This window comes from Chiloscyllium plagiosum, unplaced genomic scaffold, assembly GCF_037043375.1.
Source record: "Chiloscyllium plagiosum isolate Xiang-an unplaced genomic scaffold, Cpla_swu_hap1 HiC_scaffold_30, whole genome shotgun sequence".
NCBI lineage: Eukaryota > Metazoa > Chordata > Chondrichthyes > Orectolobiformes > Hemiscylliidae > Chiloscyllium > Chiloscyllium plagiosum.
The window spans coordinates 11794986-11815449 of record NW_028270168.1 but is presented as its reverse complement, the minus strand read 5'-3'; the positions used below and the strand labels follow the sequence as shown (position 1 = coordinate 11815449).

At 45.4% G+C, this 20464-nt stretch overlaps 1 protein-coding gene across 3 annotated transcripts in view; it reads right to left on the bottom strand.

Moving 5' to 3' along the window:
* LOC122563513 (receptor-type tyrosine-protein phosphatase U-like) overlaps window positions 1-20464 on the bottom strand; it is a 374817-nt gene that overhangs the window by 317045 nt on the left and 37308 nt on the right. For all 3 annotated transcript variants that reach the window (XM_087976736.1, XM_087976734.1, XM_087976735.1), the window contains exons 3-4: window positions 17012-17283; window positions 4682-4763 (exon numbers count right to left, since the gene is read on the bottom strand). In XM_087976736.1, the coding sequence (XP_087832862.1) occupies window positions 4682-4763; window positions 17012-17283 (354 nt within the window). The remainder of the gene's footprint in view (window positions 1-4681; window positions 4764-17011; window positions 17284-20464) is intronic.

Below are 20464 nucleotides of genomic sequence, written 5' to 3'. Positions count from 1 at the left end.
CTACCTCCTTAGTCACCTTCTCAAAGAATTCAATAAGGTTTGTGAGGCACGACCTGCCCTTCACAAAACCATGCTGACTATCCTTGATCACATTATTCCTATCCAGATGTTCATAAATCCTATCCCTTACAATTCTCTCTAAGACCTTGCCAACAACAGAAGTGAGACTCACCGGCCTATAGTTACTAGGGTTATCCCTACTCCCCTTCTTGAACAAGGGAACCACATTTGCTATCCTCCAGTCTTCTGGCACTATTCCTGTAGACAACGAGGACATAAAAATCAAGGCCAATGGCTCTGTAATCTCCTCTCTTGCTTCCCAGAGAATCCTAGGATAAATGCCATCAGACCCAGGGGACTTATCTATTTTCACCCTTTCCAGAATTTCCAACACCTCTTCATACCAACTAAGGACTTTTCATGTCCCCTCCTTGCTGCTCTTAGCTCTCTCTTCAGATCCTTCCTGGCTACCTTATAACTCTCAATCGCCCCAATTGAACCTTCACGCCTTATCTTTACATAGGCCGCCCTCTTCCCTTTAACAAGGGATTCCAATTCCTTATTAAACCACGGCTCCCTCACACGACGCTTTCCTCCCTGCCTGACAGGTACATACTTATCAAGGACACTCAATAGTTGCTCCTTGAACAAGCTCCACATATCAATTGCGCCCTTCCCTTGAAGCCTCCTTTTCCAAGCCACACATCCTAGGTCATGCCTCACCGCATCATAATTTCCCTGCCCCCAGCTATAACTCTTGCCCTGCAGTACACACTTATCCCTCTCCATCACTAGAGTAAAAGTCACCGATTGTGGTCACAGTCCCCAAAGTGCTCACCTACCTCCAATTCTAACACCTGGCCTGGTTCGTTACCCAGAACCAAATCCAGTATGGCCTCACCTCTTGTTGGCCTGTCTACATGTTGTGTCAGGAAACCCTCCTGCACACATTGGACAAACACCGACCCATCTAACGAACTCGAGCTCTAGCTTTCCCAGTCAATATATCAGGAAAGTTAAAGTCCCCCATAACAACCAGTCTATTACTTTCACTCTTCTCCTGAAGCATCCTCGCAATCCTTTCTTCTACATCTCTAGGACTATGAGGAGGCCTGTAGAAAACTCCTAACAGGGTGACCTCACCTTTCCTATTCCTAACCTCAGCCCAAACTACCTCAGATGGCGAGTCTTCGTCCATGGTCCTTTCCACCGCTGTAATACTATCTTTAACAAGCAATGCCACACCTCCCTCTAAACCTGTTGGACTATAACCTGGTGTTGTGTGATTTTTAACTTTGTACACCCCAGTCCAACACCAACGACTCCAAATCATCAAAAAAACTGCATACCTGATGTATAATGATTACATGTTGTTATGTATTCATAGAATCGTACAGCAGAGAAGACGCCCTTCAGCCCATCAAGGTTGTACATCTAAAAATGAGTATAAATCTACAGTAGGAGAAAGTGAGGACTGCAGATGCTGGAGATCAGAGCTTAAAAATGTGTTGCTGGAAAAGCGCAGCAGGTCAGGCAGCATCCAAGGAGCAGGAGAATTGACATTTCAGGCATAAGCTCTTCTTCAGGAATTCTGAAGAAGGGCTTATGCCTGAAACGTTGATTCTCCTGTTCCTTTGCTGCCTGACCTGCTGCGCTTTTCCAGCAACACATTTTTAAGCATAAATCTACAGTAGTCTCTCTTGCCAGCATTTGGCCCATAGCTTCAAATTTATGACATTTTAAGGACTCACTCAAGTACTTTTTAGAGGTTTTGAGGTTTCCTATCTCAGCTACCCTCCCAAGCAGTGGATTCCAGATTCCAGTCTTTTACACAGAGGGTGATAAGTGGCTGGAACATGTTGCCAGGGGAGGTAGTAGAAGCAGATATGATAGCAATGTTTAAAAGGCATTTAGATAGACACATGAATATGCAGGGAATAAAGTGATATGGACCATGTACTTTAGTTTAGAATAGCATCATGGTCGGCATAGGCATAGTGGGCTGAAGAGCCTGTTCCTGTGATGCACTGTTCTATGTTCCATGTCCTCAATACAATATAATGAAAAAAATGAAAAAGAAATAAGGAGGGAGAAGATTAAATAGGAGGGCAAGGTAGCTAGTAATATAAAAAAAATTGCAAGCATTTCTTTAGATATGTAAAGGACAAAAGAGAGGGAAAAATGGGCATTGGACTGCTGGAAAATGACGTTGCAGAAGTAGTAATGGGAACAAAGAAATGGCTGAGGAACTGAATAATTACTTTGCATCAGTCATCAAGGTGGAAGACACAAGTTATAGCCCAAAGATTCAAGAGAGTTGGGTTGCCATCAGTAAGGAGAAGGTGCTAGAAAAACTGAAAGGTTGAAGGTGGGTAAATCACTTTGATCAGATAGACTCAACCCAAAGTTCTGAAGGAGATAGCTCAAGAGATAGTGGAGGTGTTAGTGGTGATCTTTCAGGAATGACTGGAGTCAGGGTGGGTCCCAGAGGATTGGAAAATTGCTAATGTAACTCCGCTGTTTAAGAGGACAGTAAAAATACAGAAAATTACCGGCTGATTAGCCTAATCTTGGTCGTTAATAAGATTTTGGAGTCCATTGTGAAGGATAAGATTTATGAATACGTGGAAAACTGGACAAAGTCAGCATGGCTTCATCAATGGGGCATCATACTTGACAAATCTGTAAGAATTCTTTGAGGAGGAATCGAGCAGGCAAAGGAGAGCCAATGGATGTTATCTACCTAGTCTTCAAGAAGGCTTTTAACAAAGTACCACACAAGAAACTGCTGAGTGAGATAAGGGTTCATGGTATTAGAGGCAAGGTGCTAACATGGATAGAAGCTTGGCTGTCTGGTAGACAGTAAAGGGGGGGATAAAAGGGTCCTTCTCAGGATGGTAGCCAGTGACTAGTGGTGCTCCACAAGGGTCAGTGATGAGCCGTTTGTGAGGTATCAGCTTTCTTATGATCCACATGGCGTTATAGATAGAGATGTACAGCATGGAAACAGACCCTTCAGTCCAACCCGTCCATGCTGACCAGATATCCCAACCCAATCTCGTCCCACCTGCCAGCACCCGGCCCATATCCCTCCAAACCCTCCCTATTCCTTTTAATGCCTTTTAAATGTTGCAATTGTACCAGCCTCCACCACTTCCTCTGGCAGCTCATTCCATACACGTACCATCCTCTGTGTGAAAAAGCTGCCCCTTAGGTCCATTTTATATCTTTCCCCTCTCACCCTAAACCTATGCCCTCTAGACATGATTTCCCACGCACAAAACAGTGTTGAATATCCCTAATCAGTCTTTACCTTTCCAAATACATGTAAATCCTATCCCTCAGGATTCCCTCCAACAACTTGCCCACCACCGACGTAAGGCTCACTGGTCTATAGTTCCCTGGCTTGTCCTCACAACCCTTCTTAAACACCTGTGACTATCAATGATACAAATATCTCAGCAAGAGGCCCAGCAGTCACATCTCTAGCTTCCCACTGAGTTCTAGGGTACAACTGATCGGGTTCTGGGGATTTATCCACCTGTATGCGTTTCAAGACATCCAACACTTCCTCCTCTGTAATATGGACATTTTGCAAGATGTCACCATTTCTTTTGCTACTTTCTATATCTTCTATATCCTTTATCCTTTTTCACAATAAATACTGATGCAAAATACTCGTTTAGTATCTCCCCCATTTTCTATGGCTCCACACAAAAGCTGCCTTGCTGATCTTTGAGGGCCCCTATTCTCTCTCTTGTTACCTTTTTGTCCTTTGGATTCTCCTTAACTCTATTGCCAAAGCTATTTCATGTCCCCGTTTTGCCCTCCTGATTTCCCTCTTAAGTATACTCTTATGCCTTGATACTCTTCTAAGGATTCACTCGATCTATCCTGACATGTGCTTCCTTCTTTTTCTTAACCAAACCCTCAATTTCTTTAGTCATCCAGCATTCCCTACACCTACCAGCCTTTCCTTTCACCCTAACAGGAATATACTTTCTTTGAATTCTCGTTATCTCATTTCTGAAGGCTTCCCATCTTCCAGCCGTTCTTTACCTGCGAACATCTGCCCCCAATCCGCTTTAGAAAGTTCTTGCCTAATACCGTCAAAGTTGGCCTTTCTCCAATTTAGAACTTCAGCTTTTAGATCTGGTCTATCCTTTTCCATCACTATTTTAAATCTAATAGAATTATGGTCGCTGGCCCCAAAGTGCTCCCCCACTGACACCTCAGTCATCTGCCCTGCTTTATTTCCCAAGAGTAGGTCAAGTTTTGCACTTTCTCTAGAAGGTACATCCACATACTAAATCAGAAAAGTTTATTTGAGGTTTCCTCAGTAAATGTTTTTAAAGCTAAGGTAGATAATTTTTTGAAAATTATCTACCTTAGTAAATGAATTAAGGGTTATAATGAGAGGACGGGTAAGTGGAGCTGAGGCTACAAAAAGATCAGCCATGACCTTATTGAATGGTGGATCAGGCTCAAAGGGCCAGATGGCCTACTCCTGCTCCAAGTTCTTACGTTCTTATGTTAGTACTATTGATTCTGCTTCCACTCTCCCTTTAAACAGTGCTTTTCAGATCATCATAACTATCTGAGTCACAAAAAAAGTTCCCTCATCTCTTCCTTCAGACTTTTAATCATAACAGTGGAAAGACAGAAGAGATTGTTTACTTACTGCAGGTGGAATCCACGATCTGTATATCATCTAATGCGATATAACCTCTTTGTTCCGGCAAGATGACTGCTTCAAAAATAACCTGGTATCGATTAGAATCAAATAACATCATTAAAGTCACATAATAAATTCTTATGGTTGCAGACAGATGGATAGTTTGAAAGATTTGCAAATGAAAAACCAAGGGTTATCTGAAATGAAGGGCTTTTGCCCGAAACGTCGATTTTGCCTGTCCTCGGATGTTGCCTGAATTGCTGTGCTCTTCCAGCACCACTGATCCAGAATCTGGTTTCCAGCATCTGCAGTCATTGTTTTTACCTCTTTGAAATTAGTAAAGTTTTATCTCAATTATTTAGAAATGCAACTGCTAACATTTGGCCAAAATCTTTTATTTTTAATGGGCATTTATAGCACAAAAGGAGACAACTGGGCCCATTTTTCCTCGCCAATCATTTAAGATCTGAATGTACTCATCCCATTTTACAGCATTTAGTCCAGAGCCTTGGAAGCTATGACAACACGAGTGAATATTTAAATATTACTAAGTATTTTCTTTTTTTTTCCTTTGGTTTGAACAGTGTTCAGCTGCATGAGCAGCTACTACCACTGCTGTTGCTGCAGCAGCCTGTGCCTTGCCCACAACTGAACACTTTCTGGTGCCTGGGCCTGCCTCAACTGTTGATGCTTGGGCTCCACCTACACCTGGGATTGCTACTGTTGCTGCCTGGAACCTGGGGCCTGCCTTCACTGTTGCTACCTGAGACTTGCTTTGGACCATTGCTGCTTGAGACTTGCTGAGGGCCCCCCTGAACTGAAGGCTGTTGCTGCTGTCAGGACCCAACCTGCAATCAGGATTACTGCTACCTGATCCCTGCCAACACCTGGGTCTGTTACTGTTATTACTACGTGGGCCTAATCTCTCTGCTGTCGCCAGGGTCAAGGCTGCTGCTACAGCCCCAGCCTCCTTGTCATGACCTTGTGAGGCCCACACAGGAAGGAACACCGGGGCCACCCTGCAGCACACTATGGCAAGCCTGAAAGCAGCAGGCCCTAGCCGCATCTATGTCGAGTAGCTGCTGCCTTATGCTTGACTGCTGCAAGCCCTGCTACAACTCCAACCCCCTTCAGGCATCTGACCAAACGCTTGGGGGTGAAGGCCTATCCCCATTCCAACATGATTATTGAGGCTTGCAGTAAAGCCATGGCTAGTGTGGTTGGCCATCTGGCCATCATTGCTGTAGCCCACATGTACAGGAAAGTCGTATTCTTCCTTAGGACTGAGCAGGTGGTCCATTTGGCTGTGCAGAAGGGGCTCACTGTGGGCAGGACATTCCTCTCCGTCGACCCATTGGAGGTCACTGCCTGGAGGATCATGATTTCCAACGTCCTGCCCCTCATTGCCAATGAACTCCTTCTCCCCCATCTCTAAACTCCAGGGGAGATCCAGTCAAGTGTGCAACTGCTTCCACTCGGTCTGAAGAACCCTGTCCTCCAGCATATCTATCCTTCCAATGCCAGGTGTTCACTTGCCTGACCTGGGGGGGGGAATACCACAGTGAGCTCATTTACCCTCCTCCATGAGGGAACAGCCTACAGCGTCTTCTGGATGATAGACTGTGCGGTGTCATCTGTGCCATGAGGTGGGGCACATAAGGAAGAACTGCCCCACCCAGAAGGTTGTCCAGCCCACACCAGCAGCTGCAGGTGGTGCTGCCGCACCAAAACTCCCCCCCCCCCCCCCCCCCCCCCCCCCTCCCCAGGACAACACCACAAGCCCTGTCAGCAGGGGCTACTGGTACCTCCACCTCTGGTGGGAAGGTGGGGTGAGTGTCCGGCTGAGTGGGGCAGGTTTGGGAAACTCCAGTGTTGTGGGGAGGGCCTTGGGTACAGGTTCCCTAAGAGTTGTCACCATGGGGCAGGCATCAAGCACAGGGTCCGGGGGTATAGGTTCCCTGGGGATCGATGCCATGGGGTGGGGTTCAAGAACCTGGTCCCACCACCCACCAGCACCTGACATTACAAGAGCAGGATAGGAAGTGACACAACTGGCTCTCCCTGCCCTTGCCATGCCCCCTGTATTCCCCCCAGCCAAGAGTGTTCCTGGAGATGTGGGGGGGGGGGGGTGAGAAAGCCTTGGGTCATGTGAACACCAAGGTGGGCAGAGAAGGGAAGGACCATAAATTACCTCCTCTCCCTGGGGAAGAGGTGCTGCCTCCTGGAGGGGAGAGAGTTCCTGGGAACACTCCAGCGGTACTGTCCCTCCCCAGGGGTTGAATCCACGGTGTCTCCTGCCTGTCTCGTACCATGGCCTAGCCTGCCTGAACCCCTGGGAGCTGCAGTAGGATATTCTGTTGCGGCTGTTCCACCAGCACCCAGCGATGAAATAGAACACAAAGTGGCCCACGGTGCGAGCTGTAGTATTTTAAATACCAGGAAGTTATTGAGTGGTGGAGGGGAGGGCGATGTTATCTTCACTCCTCCCTCCTGGACTCTTTCTGGGCACCTTGGCCCTGGGAGAGCACCTTTTCCCCAAGGAGCTGAGTGTTCAGGTGTCGGGTGAGGAGTGGGGCCATAAGCCTCCGCTGCCCAATGATTGGACCTTGCATTCTGGGAAGGGATGAGTTGAAGAAGTTACCACCGGGGACACTGGGGGTCGGATTGCTGGGGGCTTGAGGCTAGTTGGTGGTGCCGGGCCAGCCCCCACTATGCCTGTGGGGAAGGGGCTGGCAACTGAGGGTGACTTCCTGGAGGAGAGTTCGGGTTCAGCGATGGGCGCTGGGGACGAAGCAGAGTTTGTCTCCAGCGAAGTTGTTGAGTCCCAGGTGCCCCCCACCTAACACCTCGTCATCCCTCCCGAGGAGCTCCTGGAATTTGTCAAGGAAACTCATAGTCGCCGGGACAGAGCCCAACTGGCACTCAACCGCTGGAACTCCTTCGAGCAAGTGTACTTGGCCCAGGCTGCTCGCCCAGCATCTGGACTGTATTCAAATGAGCAAAAGAGTCTCAGAAAATTCCTGGGTGCAGTCCTGGGGAGGTTGAGGGACTTCTGTGCCCCCTCTCGTCCTCCCAGTAACTGGTTTAATTGTATTGGTGGTGGTTGCACAACCCTGCTGACATGAAGACTATCATTGCCAGCCTCAAAATCAACAGCAGCAGGGAGTCACAGTGCAGATTCCAGACTGTCTTGGGCCTTCAGGACGGGAAGTATGTGGTGTGCTTCCTGCGAGTTACCCCAGGAGACAAAGTCACCTGGCTTTTGGAGTGGCAAGGTGGGGGTGGGGGGGGGACCCACAGGAGTCACCTCACCCGCAGATCTGGCAGGGTGGCTATCTTGTCAGCCCTGCATTTTCAGCTGTAGATCTTGGGGGTCAGTGAGCCTGTGCCAGGCAGTTTGCTTCATCCGATAATTCGGCTGGGTGGGGGGGGGCATGGTGCTTCAGTTTGTGAACGTCTACGCTCCTTTAGTTGGACCAAGACAAATGCACTTCTACAGAGAAGTGTCCACTCATCTCTCCTCTGCCAATGAAGGCCACTGTGTTGTCCTCGGGGGAGATTTTAACTGCATCCTTGAGGTCGGGGACCATGGTGATGCCCGGTCTGGTTTAGCATCTGGGAGGAATTTGGGGCACTTGGTCAAGTCCTTCGACCTGTTGGACGTCTAGTGGAATCTCCATCCTGATTCCATCGCCTTCACCTTTGTGAGGCCTGGAGTTGGAGTGTCCAGAATCAACCGCCTGCACGTTTTGTGGGCGTACACCTCCTGCTTTTCAGAGACCTCCATGCGGCAGGTGCTGTGCACAGACCCACACCTGGTGTGGGCGGAACTCCTTCCGTTTGGAGCCTGACTCAAGTCCACATAGTGGTACTTTAACTACCCACTGTTGGAGGATGAGCGGTTCTGAAGCTAGTTTCAGCGGTTCTGGGCCAGCCAGAGAAGGAAGTGTGGAAGCTTCCCTCCCTGACACTCTGGTGGGATGTAGGCAAGGTTCATGTCTCCAATTTCTGTCAGGAGTATGCGAGGGGGCCAACAAAGAGGTGGAAATCCATGATTGAGAAGTTGGAGAAGGAGGTATTCGATCTGGAGTCATGTCTTGGTCAGCCTGATGTGGACCCAGCCCTGCGGGGGTGTACAAAGCGAAGAAGGCCACGCTCTGGGACCTGCAGGTCATTGGGTCCCAGGGCGTGTATGTGAGGTAATGGATCCGGCTCCTCCAGGACCTGGACTGTGGCTCTTCCTCATTCTACTTGCTGGAAAAAGGGCGCGGCACCAGTCAACAGCTCTTTGTGCTGCTGGCTGACAACTGGTCCCTCATCTCTGATCCGGAGGGTATCAGGGCCCAAATTCACTCCTATTACATGGCCCTTCTTCTCTCCAGATCCGTCGGACAAGGATATTTGCAGAGTTCTGCGGGAGGACCTGCCTCAGCTCAGCCCAGAGGATGCTGGAAGGCACGACAATCCCGTCATTTTAGAGGAGCTGATCGGTGCCCTCAACTGGCTCTCAAGGGGCAAGTCCCTGGGGCTGGATGAGCTGACTGGAGTTTTTCAGGGCATTCTGGGATGTCCTAGGGGAGTGTCTAAATGCTGGCGAGCTGCCCCTTTCTTGGCGAAGGGTGGTCATTGTCCTTGAAGAACAGGAATCCAGCCTCCCTCCTTGGCATGGATTATAAAATTTTCACCAGGGTGTTGCCTTCTTGCCTGCCTCTGTAATGGCCTACATGATTCATCCGGACCAGTCCTACTCGGTCCCAGGCCGGAGAAAACACGACAACGTCCACTGGTCTGGGACCTGTTCCATTTCTGTCGACATGCTGGTCTGCTGAGTGCCTACCTGTCCCTCGACAAGGAGAAGGTGTTCGACAGAGTCGATCACTAATATCTGTTCGGGACTGTGCAGGCATTCGAGTTTGGGAAGCAGTTCGATGCCTGGATCTGACTTTTGTACACCGCAGTGTCTGGTTGAAGTTAACAGGTCCCTGACTGCGTCCCTTCATTTTGGAAGAGGAATACAACAGGGCTGCTCCTTGTCTGGCCAACTGTATTCCCTGTGCGTGGTGGCTTTCCTGTGCCTCTTGTGGAAGAGGTCTTTGGGGCGAGTTCTGTCCTGCGCAGGCATGGGGGTGGTCCTCTCTGCTTATGCTGATTTATGTGCTCCTCACTTTCAGTTGAGATGGAAGTGATATTTCTCTGCAATTGATTATCTGTGGATGGATAGCTTTGGGAACACTTTGAAACTTTGTTTTGTTGCTTGTGTTAAGATTTTAGCTTTGTTTGCTTATTTCTCTTCTGTGTGATAAATTTATGTTCTATTGTCAAATAAAATTTGCAACTAATGCCAATATATTTCAGGAACTAACACGTATGGTAGCCAACTGCACAAAATTAAATATGTGGTCAATCAAATGAGGTTGCACTCTGACAACAGTGCTGTATCCCTCATTGTTTGCGATATATGTAAATGGTGTTGATGAGAATGAGGGGAGGAAGGTAAGTAAGTTGATGACATGAAGGTTGGCTGGGTGGTTGACAGTTATGAAGGAGATCTTAGGTTACAGGAGGATACAGATGGATTACTCAGATGACAGATCAGTGGTAGATGAAATTTAACTCTTGATTAAATGAGGTGATGTATTTTGGAAGAAATACCAAGACAGGAAATACTCAATGAATGATAGAACACTAAGAAATTCAGAAGAAGAGGGACCTTGGGGTGTTTGTCCACAGATCTCTGAAGGTGCTAAGACAGGTTAATAAGGAGGTTAAGCAAGTTTTTGGAACACTTGCCTTTATCAGGCAATGCATAGCTTATAAGAGCAGGGAGGGAATGTTGAAGTCATTCAGAACTTTAAGACCCCACTGGAGTATTGCATGCAGTTCAGGTCACCGCAATATAAGAAGGATGTGATTGCACTGGAGGGGGCACAGAGGAAATTCACCACAATGTTGCCTGGGAGGGAGTATCTTAGTTTTGAAGAGTGGCAAGATAAGCTTGGGTTGTTTTCTTTGGAGCAGTGAAGCTTGAAGGGGAATTTGATAAGGAATAAAAGATTATGATGGGTATAATCAGGGTGGGAAAAAAAGATGTTCCCCTTCGCAAAAGGTTCAACAATAACCGGCATATTTTTCAGGTGAAAGGCAGAAGGTTTAGAGAGAACTTAAGGAATTATTTTTTTTCCTCCAGAGGTGGTAGGCATCTGGAATGCACTACCTGGGAAGTTAGTTAAGACAGGAAATTTTACAACCTTTTTTAAAAAAAATGGATTAGCACGAGATGCAATAACATCCAAGGCTATGGGCTTAGTGCTGTAAAGTGAGAGTAGTGTAGATTTAACGTATTTTTGACAGTACAGATTCAACAGGCAGAAGAGACTCTTCTGGATTACGATTTTAAGCATCAAAAGCAGGAATAGGCCATTCAGCCCCTCAAGCCTGCACTACCATTCAAGATGATCATGCCTGAACTGATTGTAACCTCAAATCAACATTCACTCTTACCCTGATCAACTTTCATCCCCTTGCTTAATAAAAATCTTTTTCCGCGGTCTTAAAAATATTCAATGACTCCACTTCCACCACCTTTTCAGGAAAAGAATTGCAAAGATTCACAATCCACTGACTGAAAATAAAATCACCTCATATCTGTTTTAAATGGGTAATGTTTGATTTTTATACAGTGATGCCTGATTAAAGATTCTCCCACAAGAGTGAACAAATCTCCATATCTCTCCTGTACAAGATCCCTCAAAGCTAAAAATCACGCATTCGTCTTTTCGGTTTCAAATGTCTCTTCTTACTGTTCTAAACTCAAGCAGATATAAACCTCGATTTTAAAAAAACTTCCTACTTTTCTTTCATATTTTCCAACATCCACAATATTTCATGTTTATCTGAGAGGAGAGAGGGGAAAGATATAAAAGAGACCTCCGGGGCAACTTTTCACAAAGAGTGGTACGTATATGGAATGAGCTGCCAGATGAAGTGGTGGAGGCTGATACAATTGCAACATTTAAGAGGCATTTGGATGGATATATGAATACAAAAGGTTTGGGAGGGATGTGGGCCGGGTGCTGGCAGGTGAAACTAGATTGGGTTGGGATATCTGGTCAGCATGGACAGGTTGGACCGAAGGGTCTGTTTCCATGCTGTACAACTCTATGACTCTATGAGATGCCTAGTCTGTCCAACCTTCTCTTGCAAGAGAACTCACCCATTCTAGGAAAAAACCAAGAAATGCAGGAGAAACTCAACAGGTCAAGCAGCATCTGAGAGAGAACTGAAAGTAAAGCTTTAATAATGACTCTTCTTCAGGACAGAGAGGGACTGGGAAATGATGGTTTATATGCTATTGTTAGAGGGGGAGGAAGAGTAAGTGAAACAGATAGTGAGGGTGCATAGGGCAAAAGACAAAGTGCTAATGGTATTAAAGAAGATGTAAATGTAAGTAGGAAAACGAGAAAATGGTCTGTTTTGTTGAAGGCAAAGCCAACAAGACACCAAGACAGTATGGCCTGTTATGGGTAAAGGGGCAGTCTGATATCAAAATGGAAGACAGAGGTCAGGCTCTGAAGTTATTGAACTCAATGTTGAGTCCTAGTGGCTGTAAAGTGCCTAAACACAAGCAGAACCAGTGTCAGGAGTGATAGAGGATTGGACCAGGGTATTTCAGAGAGAACAATCCTTGTGGAATGCTGACAGTGGAGGGAAGGAAAAGGTGGTTGAAGGTAGTATTCTACTGGCAGTATCAGAAATGGTTGATGATGATCCTTTTTTATTTTCATTAGTGGGACTTTGGCGTCATTGGCTGGCCAGCATTGATAACCCATCCCTATTTGCCCTTGAGAAGGTGGTGGTGAGCTGCCTTCTTGAATCACTGCAGTCCACTTGCTGTGGATTGACCCATAATTGACCCACTACTGCGACCCCTAGGACTCATAACGGCACACAAACCAACAGTCACGCTCAGACAACAACTCACCAGAACGAAGGACCCGATACCCAACATGAGCAAAACTAATGTAGTGCACAAAATACCATGCAAGGACTGCACAAAACACTATATAGGACAAACAGGAAGACAGCTAACAATCCGCATACATGAACATCAACTAGCCACGAAACGACATGACCAGCTATCCTTAGTAGCCACACACACAGACAACAAGCAACATGAATTCGACTGGGACAACACTACTATCATAGGGCAAGCCAGACAGAGAACAGCCAGGGAATTCCTAGAGGTATGGCATTCATCCACAAACTCCATCAACAAACACATCGACCTGGACCCAATATACCAATCACTACAGCGGACAACTGAAACTGACAACCGGAAGCGGCAGGGACAGACCACTATAAACACCGGAGGAAACATCAAAGAAGCGCTTTGCAGGAGGCTCCCAAGCACTGATGATGTCGCCTAGCCAGGGGACGAAACGTTTGCAACAAAAACTTCCAGCTCGGCGAACAGAACCACAACATTGACCCATAATGCTGGTAGGGAGGGAATTCCAGGATTTTGACCCAACGAATGTGAAGGAACGGATATATATTTCAAAGTCTGGGAGGTGAGTGGCTTGGAGGGAACTTGCAGGTGGTGGTGTTCCCAAGTATCTGCTTCCCTAGATGGAAGTGGTCGTGGGTTTGGAAGGTGTTGTCTAAGGATCTTTGGTGAATTTCTACAGTGCATCTTGTAAATAGTACACACTTTTGCTACTGAGGGCTGGTTGTGGAGGGATTGAGTGTTTGTAGATGTGGTGCCAATCAAACAGGTTGCTTTGCTGTGGATGTTATCAAGCTTCTTGAGTGTTGTTGGAGCTGCACCCATCCAGGCAAGTGGGGAGCATTCTATCACATTCCTGATGGTTGCCTTGTTGATGGTGGATAGAATTTGGGGTGTCAGGAGAGGAGTTATTTGCCACAGTATCCCTAGTCTCTGACCTGCTCTGGTAGCCACTGGGTTTATGTGGTGAGTTCAGCTGAGTTTCTGGTCAATGGTAACCCCAGAGATGTTGACAGTATGGGATTCAGTGATAGTAATACTGTTGAATGTCGAGGCACAGTGATGACAGTGTCTCTTATTAGTGATGGTCATTGTCTGGCATTTGTGCAGTGCGAATGTTACTTGCCACTTGTTGGTCCAAGCCTGAATATTGTCCAGATCTTGTTGCATTTGAGCACAGAATGCTTCAGTATCTGAGGAGTCACGAATAGTGCTGAACACTGTGCAATCATTGGCGAACATTCCTACTTCTGACCTCATGACAGAGGGAAGGTCATTGATGAAGCAGCTGAAAATTGTTGGGCCTAGGACACTACCCTGAGGGACTCCTGCAGAGATGTCCTGGATCTGAGATGACTGACCCTCCACAACCATAACCAGCTTCCTTTGTGCCAGGTATGACCCTAACCAGGGAAGTGTTTGTCCCCAATACCCATTGATTCCAGTTTTGCCAGGGCTCCTTGATGCCATTCTCAGTCAAATGTGGCTTTACTATCAAGGGCTGTCACACTCTCACCTCACTCTGGAATTTAGCTCTTTTGCCAATGTTTGAACCAAGGATGTAATGAGATCAAGAGCTGAGTGACCCTGGCAAAACACAAACTGGCAGTCATTGAGCAGGTTGTTGCTGAGCAGGTGCTGCTTGATAGCATTGCTGTTGATCCCTTTCATCACTTTACTGACACTGGAGAGTAGTCTGGTTGGGGCGATAATTAGTCAGGTTGGATTTGTCCTGCTTTTTGTGTACAGGACATACCTGTGCAGTTTTCCATATTGTCAGGTAGATGCCAGTGTTGTAACTGTACTGGAAGAGCTTGGCTAGGGGAGCGGCAAGTTCTGGAGCACACATCTTCAGTATTATATTGCCGGAATCAGGGCCCATTGCCTTTGCAGTATCCAGTGCCTCCAGCCATTTTTTAATATCACATGGAGTGTATCAAATTGGCTGGAAAGTGGTATCTGTGATGCTGGGGACCACTGGAGGAGTCCGAGATGGATCATCCACTGGGCACTTCTGACTGAAAATTGTTGCGAATGCATCAGCCTTATCTTTTGCACTGATGTGCTGAGCTCCTCCATCATTGAGGATGGGGATATTTGTGGAGCCTTCCTCTGGTGAGTTATTTAATTGTCTGCCACCATTATGACTGGAAGTGGAAGGGTTGCAGATCTGAGCCATTGGTTGTGAGATCACTTCACTCTGTCACTCACTGTTTATACCATTTGGCACACAAGTAGTCCTGTTTAGTAGCTTCACCAGGTTGACACCTCATTTTTAGGTATGCCTGATGCTGCTGTAGCATGCCCTCCTGCACTCTCCATTGAACCAGGGTTGATCCCCTGGCTTGCTGGTAATGGTTGAGTGGGTGTTATTCCAGGCCATGAGGTTGCAAATTGTGCTGGAGTACTGTTCTGCTATGGTTAATAGCCCACAGCACCTCATGGATGCCTAGTCTTTATTGGTTCGAAGTCTGCCCCATTTAGCACAGTGATAGTACCACACAACACGATGGAGGTTGTTCTCAATGTGAAGGCGGGACGTAGTCTCCACAAGGATAGAACGGTGGTCACTTTTACCTATATTGTCATGGACAGATGCTTCTGCAGCCAGTAAGGATGAGGTCAAGTATGTTTTTTCTTCTTGTTGTTTCCTTTACCACCTGCTGCAGACTCAGTCTAGCAGCTATATCCTTTAGGACCCAACCAGCCTGATCAGTAATGTTGTGGCCAAGCCACTCTTAGTGGTGGACATTGTACTCTGGATGGGGGATTTCATTGTGTGCCCTTGCCATCCTCAGTGCTTCCTCCCAAGTGTTGTTCAACATGGAGGAGTACTGATTCATCAGCCGAAAGAGGACAGTATATGGTAACCACTAAGAGGTTTCCTTGCCATGTTTAACCTGGAGCCATAAGATTTCATGGGGTCCAGAGTCAATGTCAAGGACTCCCAGGAAACTCCCTCCCTACTGCATACCACTGTATCACTGCCTCTGCTGGGTCTGTGCTGCCAGTGGGACAGGACATATTCAGGGATGGTAATTCTGGTGTCTGGGGTGTTATCTGTAAGGTATGATTCCGTAAGAATGACTATGTCAGGCTGTTGCTTGACTAGTTGGTGAGACATATCTCCTAATTTCGGCACTAGCCCCCACATGTTGGTAAGGAGGATGTTGCATGGTCGACAAAGTTTTTTGTGTTTTTGCCATTGTCTTTTCCGGTTCCATGGTCAATGCCAGGTTGTCCGTCCAGTTTCATTTCTTTGTTGTAACTTTCTAGCAATTGATACAACTGAGTGGCTTGCTAGGCCATTTCAGAGGGCAGTTGAGAGTCAATCACATTGTTGCGGATCTGGACTCACATGTAGGCCATCCCTAATTACCCTTGAAAGATGGTAGTGAGATGCATTGTCGAATTATTGCATTCCACGTGATGTAGGTACACCAGTGCTGTTAGAAAGGAAGTACCAGAGTTTTGATTCAGTAACAGTGAAGGAACGGTAACAGTTCCAGGTTAGAAAGGTGAGTGGCTTATAGGGAAAATTACAGGTGGTTGAGTTCCCTGTTCTTCCAGACAAATCTAACCCAACTGATTACTGCCATCACTCTATTCTCAGTCATCAGTAAAGTGTTTAATGTGTCACCAATAGTGCTATCAAGCACGCATGCTTAGCAATAACCTACTCATGATGGCCTGTTTGGGTTCCACTAGACCACTCGGTTCCTAACCTCATTACAGCCCTGGTTCAAGCATGGACAAAAGAGTTGAATTCTAGAGGTGAGTGAGGGTGACTGCCTTTAAGATCAAAGGCAAATTTGACTGAGTGCAATATCAAGGAGCCCAAGCAAAACTAAAGTCGATTGGAATTGGCCGAATCCCTTCACTGGTTCACTACAGCATGAGAGATTCCAACCATCATCCTTTGACATGCAAAGGTGATTCTCTCACTGTCTTCGACCTGGAGATTACCAATGATCATAAACTGAATTGGACTAGCCAAATAAATAGTGGCTACCAGAGCAGGTCAGTGGCTAGGAACTCCACAGCAAGTAACTCACCTCTTCACTCCCCTAAATCCTGTCCAACGTCTACAAAGACACAAGTTAAGAGTGTGATGATACACACCATGAGCTTTGGCAGATATTTAACATGCCTGAAATGTTGCAAAGAGTGACATGAACTCATCTGACTGCAAGTATCTTTATTTCTCCCCTTCCGATTTTTGAAGCAATATTTCTACAAACCCCTGGACAGTCTTGACAAAACTGTTCAGGAACACAGTTTAGGTGTGAATGTAATTTTATTCTCCTGAAAAGAAAAACTAGGGCTAGTACCTGATAGTTATCTGGATAGAAAATACCAACAGCAAGTTCAGCCTGTAACCATTGCTTCCCATGCGATTTTGATACATTCCAAACGGCATCACCAAGTGATCCATTATTGACCCTGATGAAAACATTGAGTAAACCAGGGCTAAATCCATCTTTGTCGTATAAAAAGTAGCTGAAGTGGATACAGTGAGCATAATTTTCACTCAAAGAATGGAGGATCAGTTGAGCTTTCTGGCCTTGAATGTGCTGTGAAGAGTTCACCATCATGTAGGAGCCTAAAGAAAAGAAGAACATATTTCATAGATAGAAACAATAAGAATATAGCCAAGCTTGGTATTATTCTTCTTGGAGTAGCAATAAATTAAATAAAGCACTCGCACCTCAATACTAATTAGACGAGCATGCAATGGCAGCAACCAGAGAGCAAGCTATACTGGATCTATTTTTGTCCAATGTGATAAGATTAATTACTCTTTACCAAAGGGACTCTTATGGACCAGACCAGGCCCCACAAAATATTTTAAAGAAGGTAACTTTGACTCTAACTTTTTCTTATTTTAAAGGCAAATGTAAAGTGCTGTGTTCCAGATGCAAGTCAATTGGTCAAACTATTTAATGTGAAGCAAAATACAATTTATTGAAACACTTTCATTAAAATGCAACAAAAGAAAGAAGAACTTAGAATAACTTAACTCTACTGAAAACTTAACTGAATAATAGATAGAGTAACTACTACTAATTAACTGTTCTAATATAGTAACATCCCATAAACACATTCCTTAACAAAAAGCCAAGTTCAGAAAGATAGATTTGTTTCACAGGTAACCCAGTAGCAGGGAGAAACCCCAGCTTCTAGCTGTAATCAACAGAAGAAAAAGATAGCATCTACTTCTTCAAAACTCCAGCAGTTTTTGCCCTGTTGAGGTTCTAACAGCAACAGCTTAAAGCTAAACCTAAAAATTAAAAAAATCCTGAAATCCTGGTCTGTGAGAAATGACCACACCCAGCCAGGCTGCTTCTATTGTTCCAACATTAAAAAAAGACTAAGTCCTCCTAAAATGTTTGTCATGGGTATTCAGTAGCCAGCTTGGCATATTTGTCTTGACTTAAAACAAACTAGGACAAAATAAGCTCTTAAAACCACAGCAACATCACACCACCCCCTTAAACAAAATGGATAATCAATATACATAGATGGATTCATTTTCAAAAATCCTTAGTCTTATGCTATTAATACATTATAATGCATATACATTACATTGACTATAAGCATGTAAACATTCACTTCTATAGTCTATGTCATCTGTATTCCCACCACTGAACACCTCCATTTTTCTTCATCGAAGTCCCAGTAATGCAGTGGCAATTTTATTCTCTCATAATGCCACATGTATAATTTTCAAATTGATTTGCTGCAATAATAAGCACCATCTAAGCAGACTGGAATTGTTGTCTTTCAATTTCTCCAAAAACTTTAATGGGTTATGATCAGTAAATAGAATTGTCTCAAACAAATTACTGGCAAAGTAAATGTTGAAATATTGTAACACCAATGCCAAGGTCAAGGTTTCTTTCTCAATATTCGTATATTTCAGTTGACGATCATTCAAATTGCTGTAAAAATAATCAATAGGTCTTACTATCTTCTTGATATCTTCTTGTAAAAGTACAGTACTGACACTCGCATCACTTACATTGATAGCCACCTTGAATGGCTTTTCATAGTTAGGTGTGGCTATCAATGAGAACACAGCTTTCAGGCTGTCAAATGCCTTCTAAATCTGCAATCCACTGGAATTTTCTGCAATTCGTCAATAAGTCAGTCAATGAAGCAACCACACTGCTAAAATTGAAGAGCTTACGCTCAAAACACCGACTCTCCTGCTCCTCAGATGCTGCCTGACCGGCTGTGCTTTTCCAGCACTGCACGTTTTGACTCTGATCTCCAGTATCTGCAGTCCTCACTTTCTCCCTACTAAAATGCAGTACAAACTTCGGATAAAAGTCACTTGATCCCAGGAATCATTTCAGGAACCTTTTAGAAGCGCCTCAATTGATTGCATAGGACCCCTCCCTAAAATAAAAAGTGGGAATCAATATTTGATGACCATAATGGATGTGCCTGCTAGTTTTCAAGAGGTCGTTCCGTTACACAGTATCACAGCCTAAAAGGGTTGTAGAAGTGTTACTCAAATTGTTCAATTTTAATCAATTCCAAAGAGTCTGATGGCATTTCCAGTGAGCATAATTGTTGAGCTATTGCTGCAATTACCTCCCATCTTATAATGGACAAAGGCAACCACAACTCCAGGTGGTTTGCTAATTCCAAAAGCTTTGCTTTGCTCACTTTCTGTGAAACTCCTGCAGCAACCTCCAGGAAACTCTTAGTGACCCTGAACTAGTCATTACGACACAAGGCATACCTTCTTTAAATAAATCAAATTCAAAACCTAAAACAAAAGACACTAACACGTACCATTCACTACCTTGGAGTTCAATAATCCGAACTCAACCTGTAGTTATGGAGTCAGAGTCACAGAGATGTACATTAGGAAACAGACCCTTCGGTCCAACTCGTCCACGCCAACCAGATATCCCAACCCAATCTAGTCCCACCTGCCATCACCCGGCCCATATCCCTCTAAACACTTCCTATTCATATACCCATCCAAATGCCTCTTAAATGTTGTACCGGCCTCCACCACTTCTCCTGGCAGCTCATTCCATACACGTACCAACCTCTGTGTGAAAAAGTTGCCCCTTAGGTCTCTGTTATATCTTTCTCCTCTCACCCTAAACCTATGCTCTCTAGTTCTGGACTTACCCACCCCAGGGAAAAGAGTTTGTCTATTTATCCTATCCATGCCCCTCATAATTTTGAAACCTCTATAAGGTCACCCCTTAGCCCTCTGATGCTCCAGGGAAAACAGCCCTAGCCTGTTCAGCCTCTCCCTGTAGCTCAAATCTTCCAACGCTGGCAAAATCCTTGTAAATCTTTTCTGAACCCTTTCAAGTTTCACAACATCTTTCCGTTAGGAAGGAGACCAGAATTGCATGCAATATTCCAAAAGTGGCCTAACCAATGTCCTGTACAGCCGCAACATGACCTCCCAACTCCTGTACTCAATGCTCTGACCAATAAAGGAAAGCATACCAAAAGCCTTCTTCACTATCCTATCTACCTGTGACTCCACTTTCAAGGAGCTATGAACCTGCACTCCAAGGTCTCTTTGTTCAGCAACACTCTCTAGGACCTTACCATTAAGTGTATAAGTCCTGCTAAGATTTGCTTTCTCAAAATGCAGCACCTCGCATTCATCTGAATTAAACTCCATCTGCCACTACTCATCCCATTGGCCCATCTGATCAAGATCCTGTTGTAATCTGAGGTAACTATCTTCGCTGTCCACTACTCCTCCAATTTTGGTGTCATCTGCAAACTTACTAACCAGACCT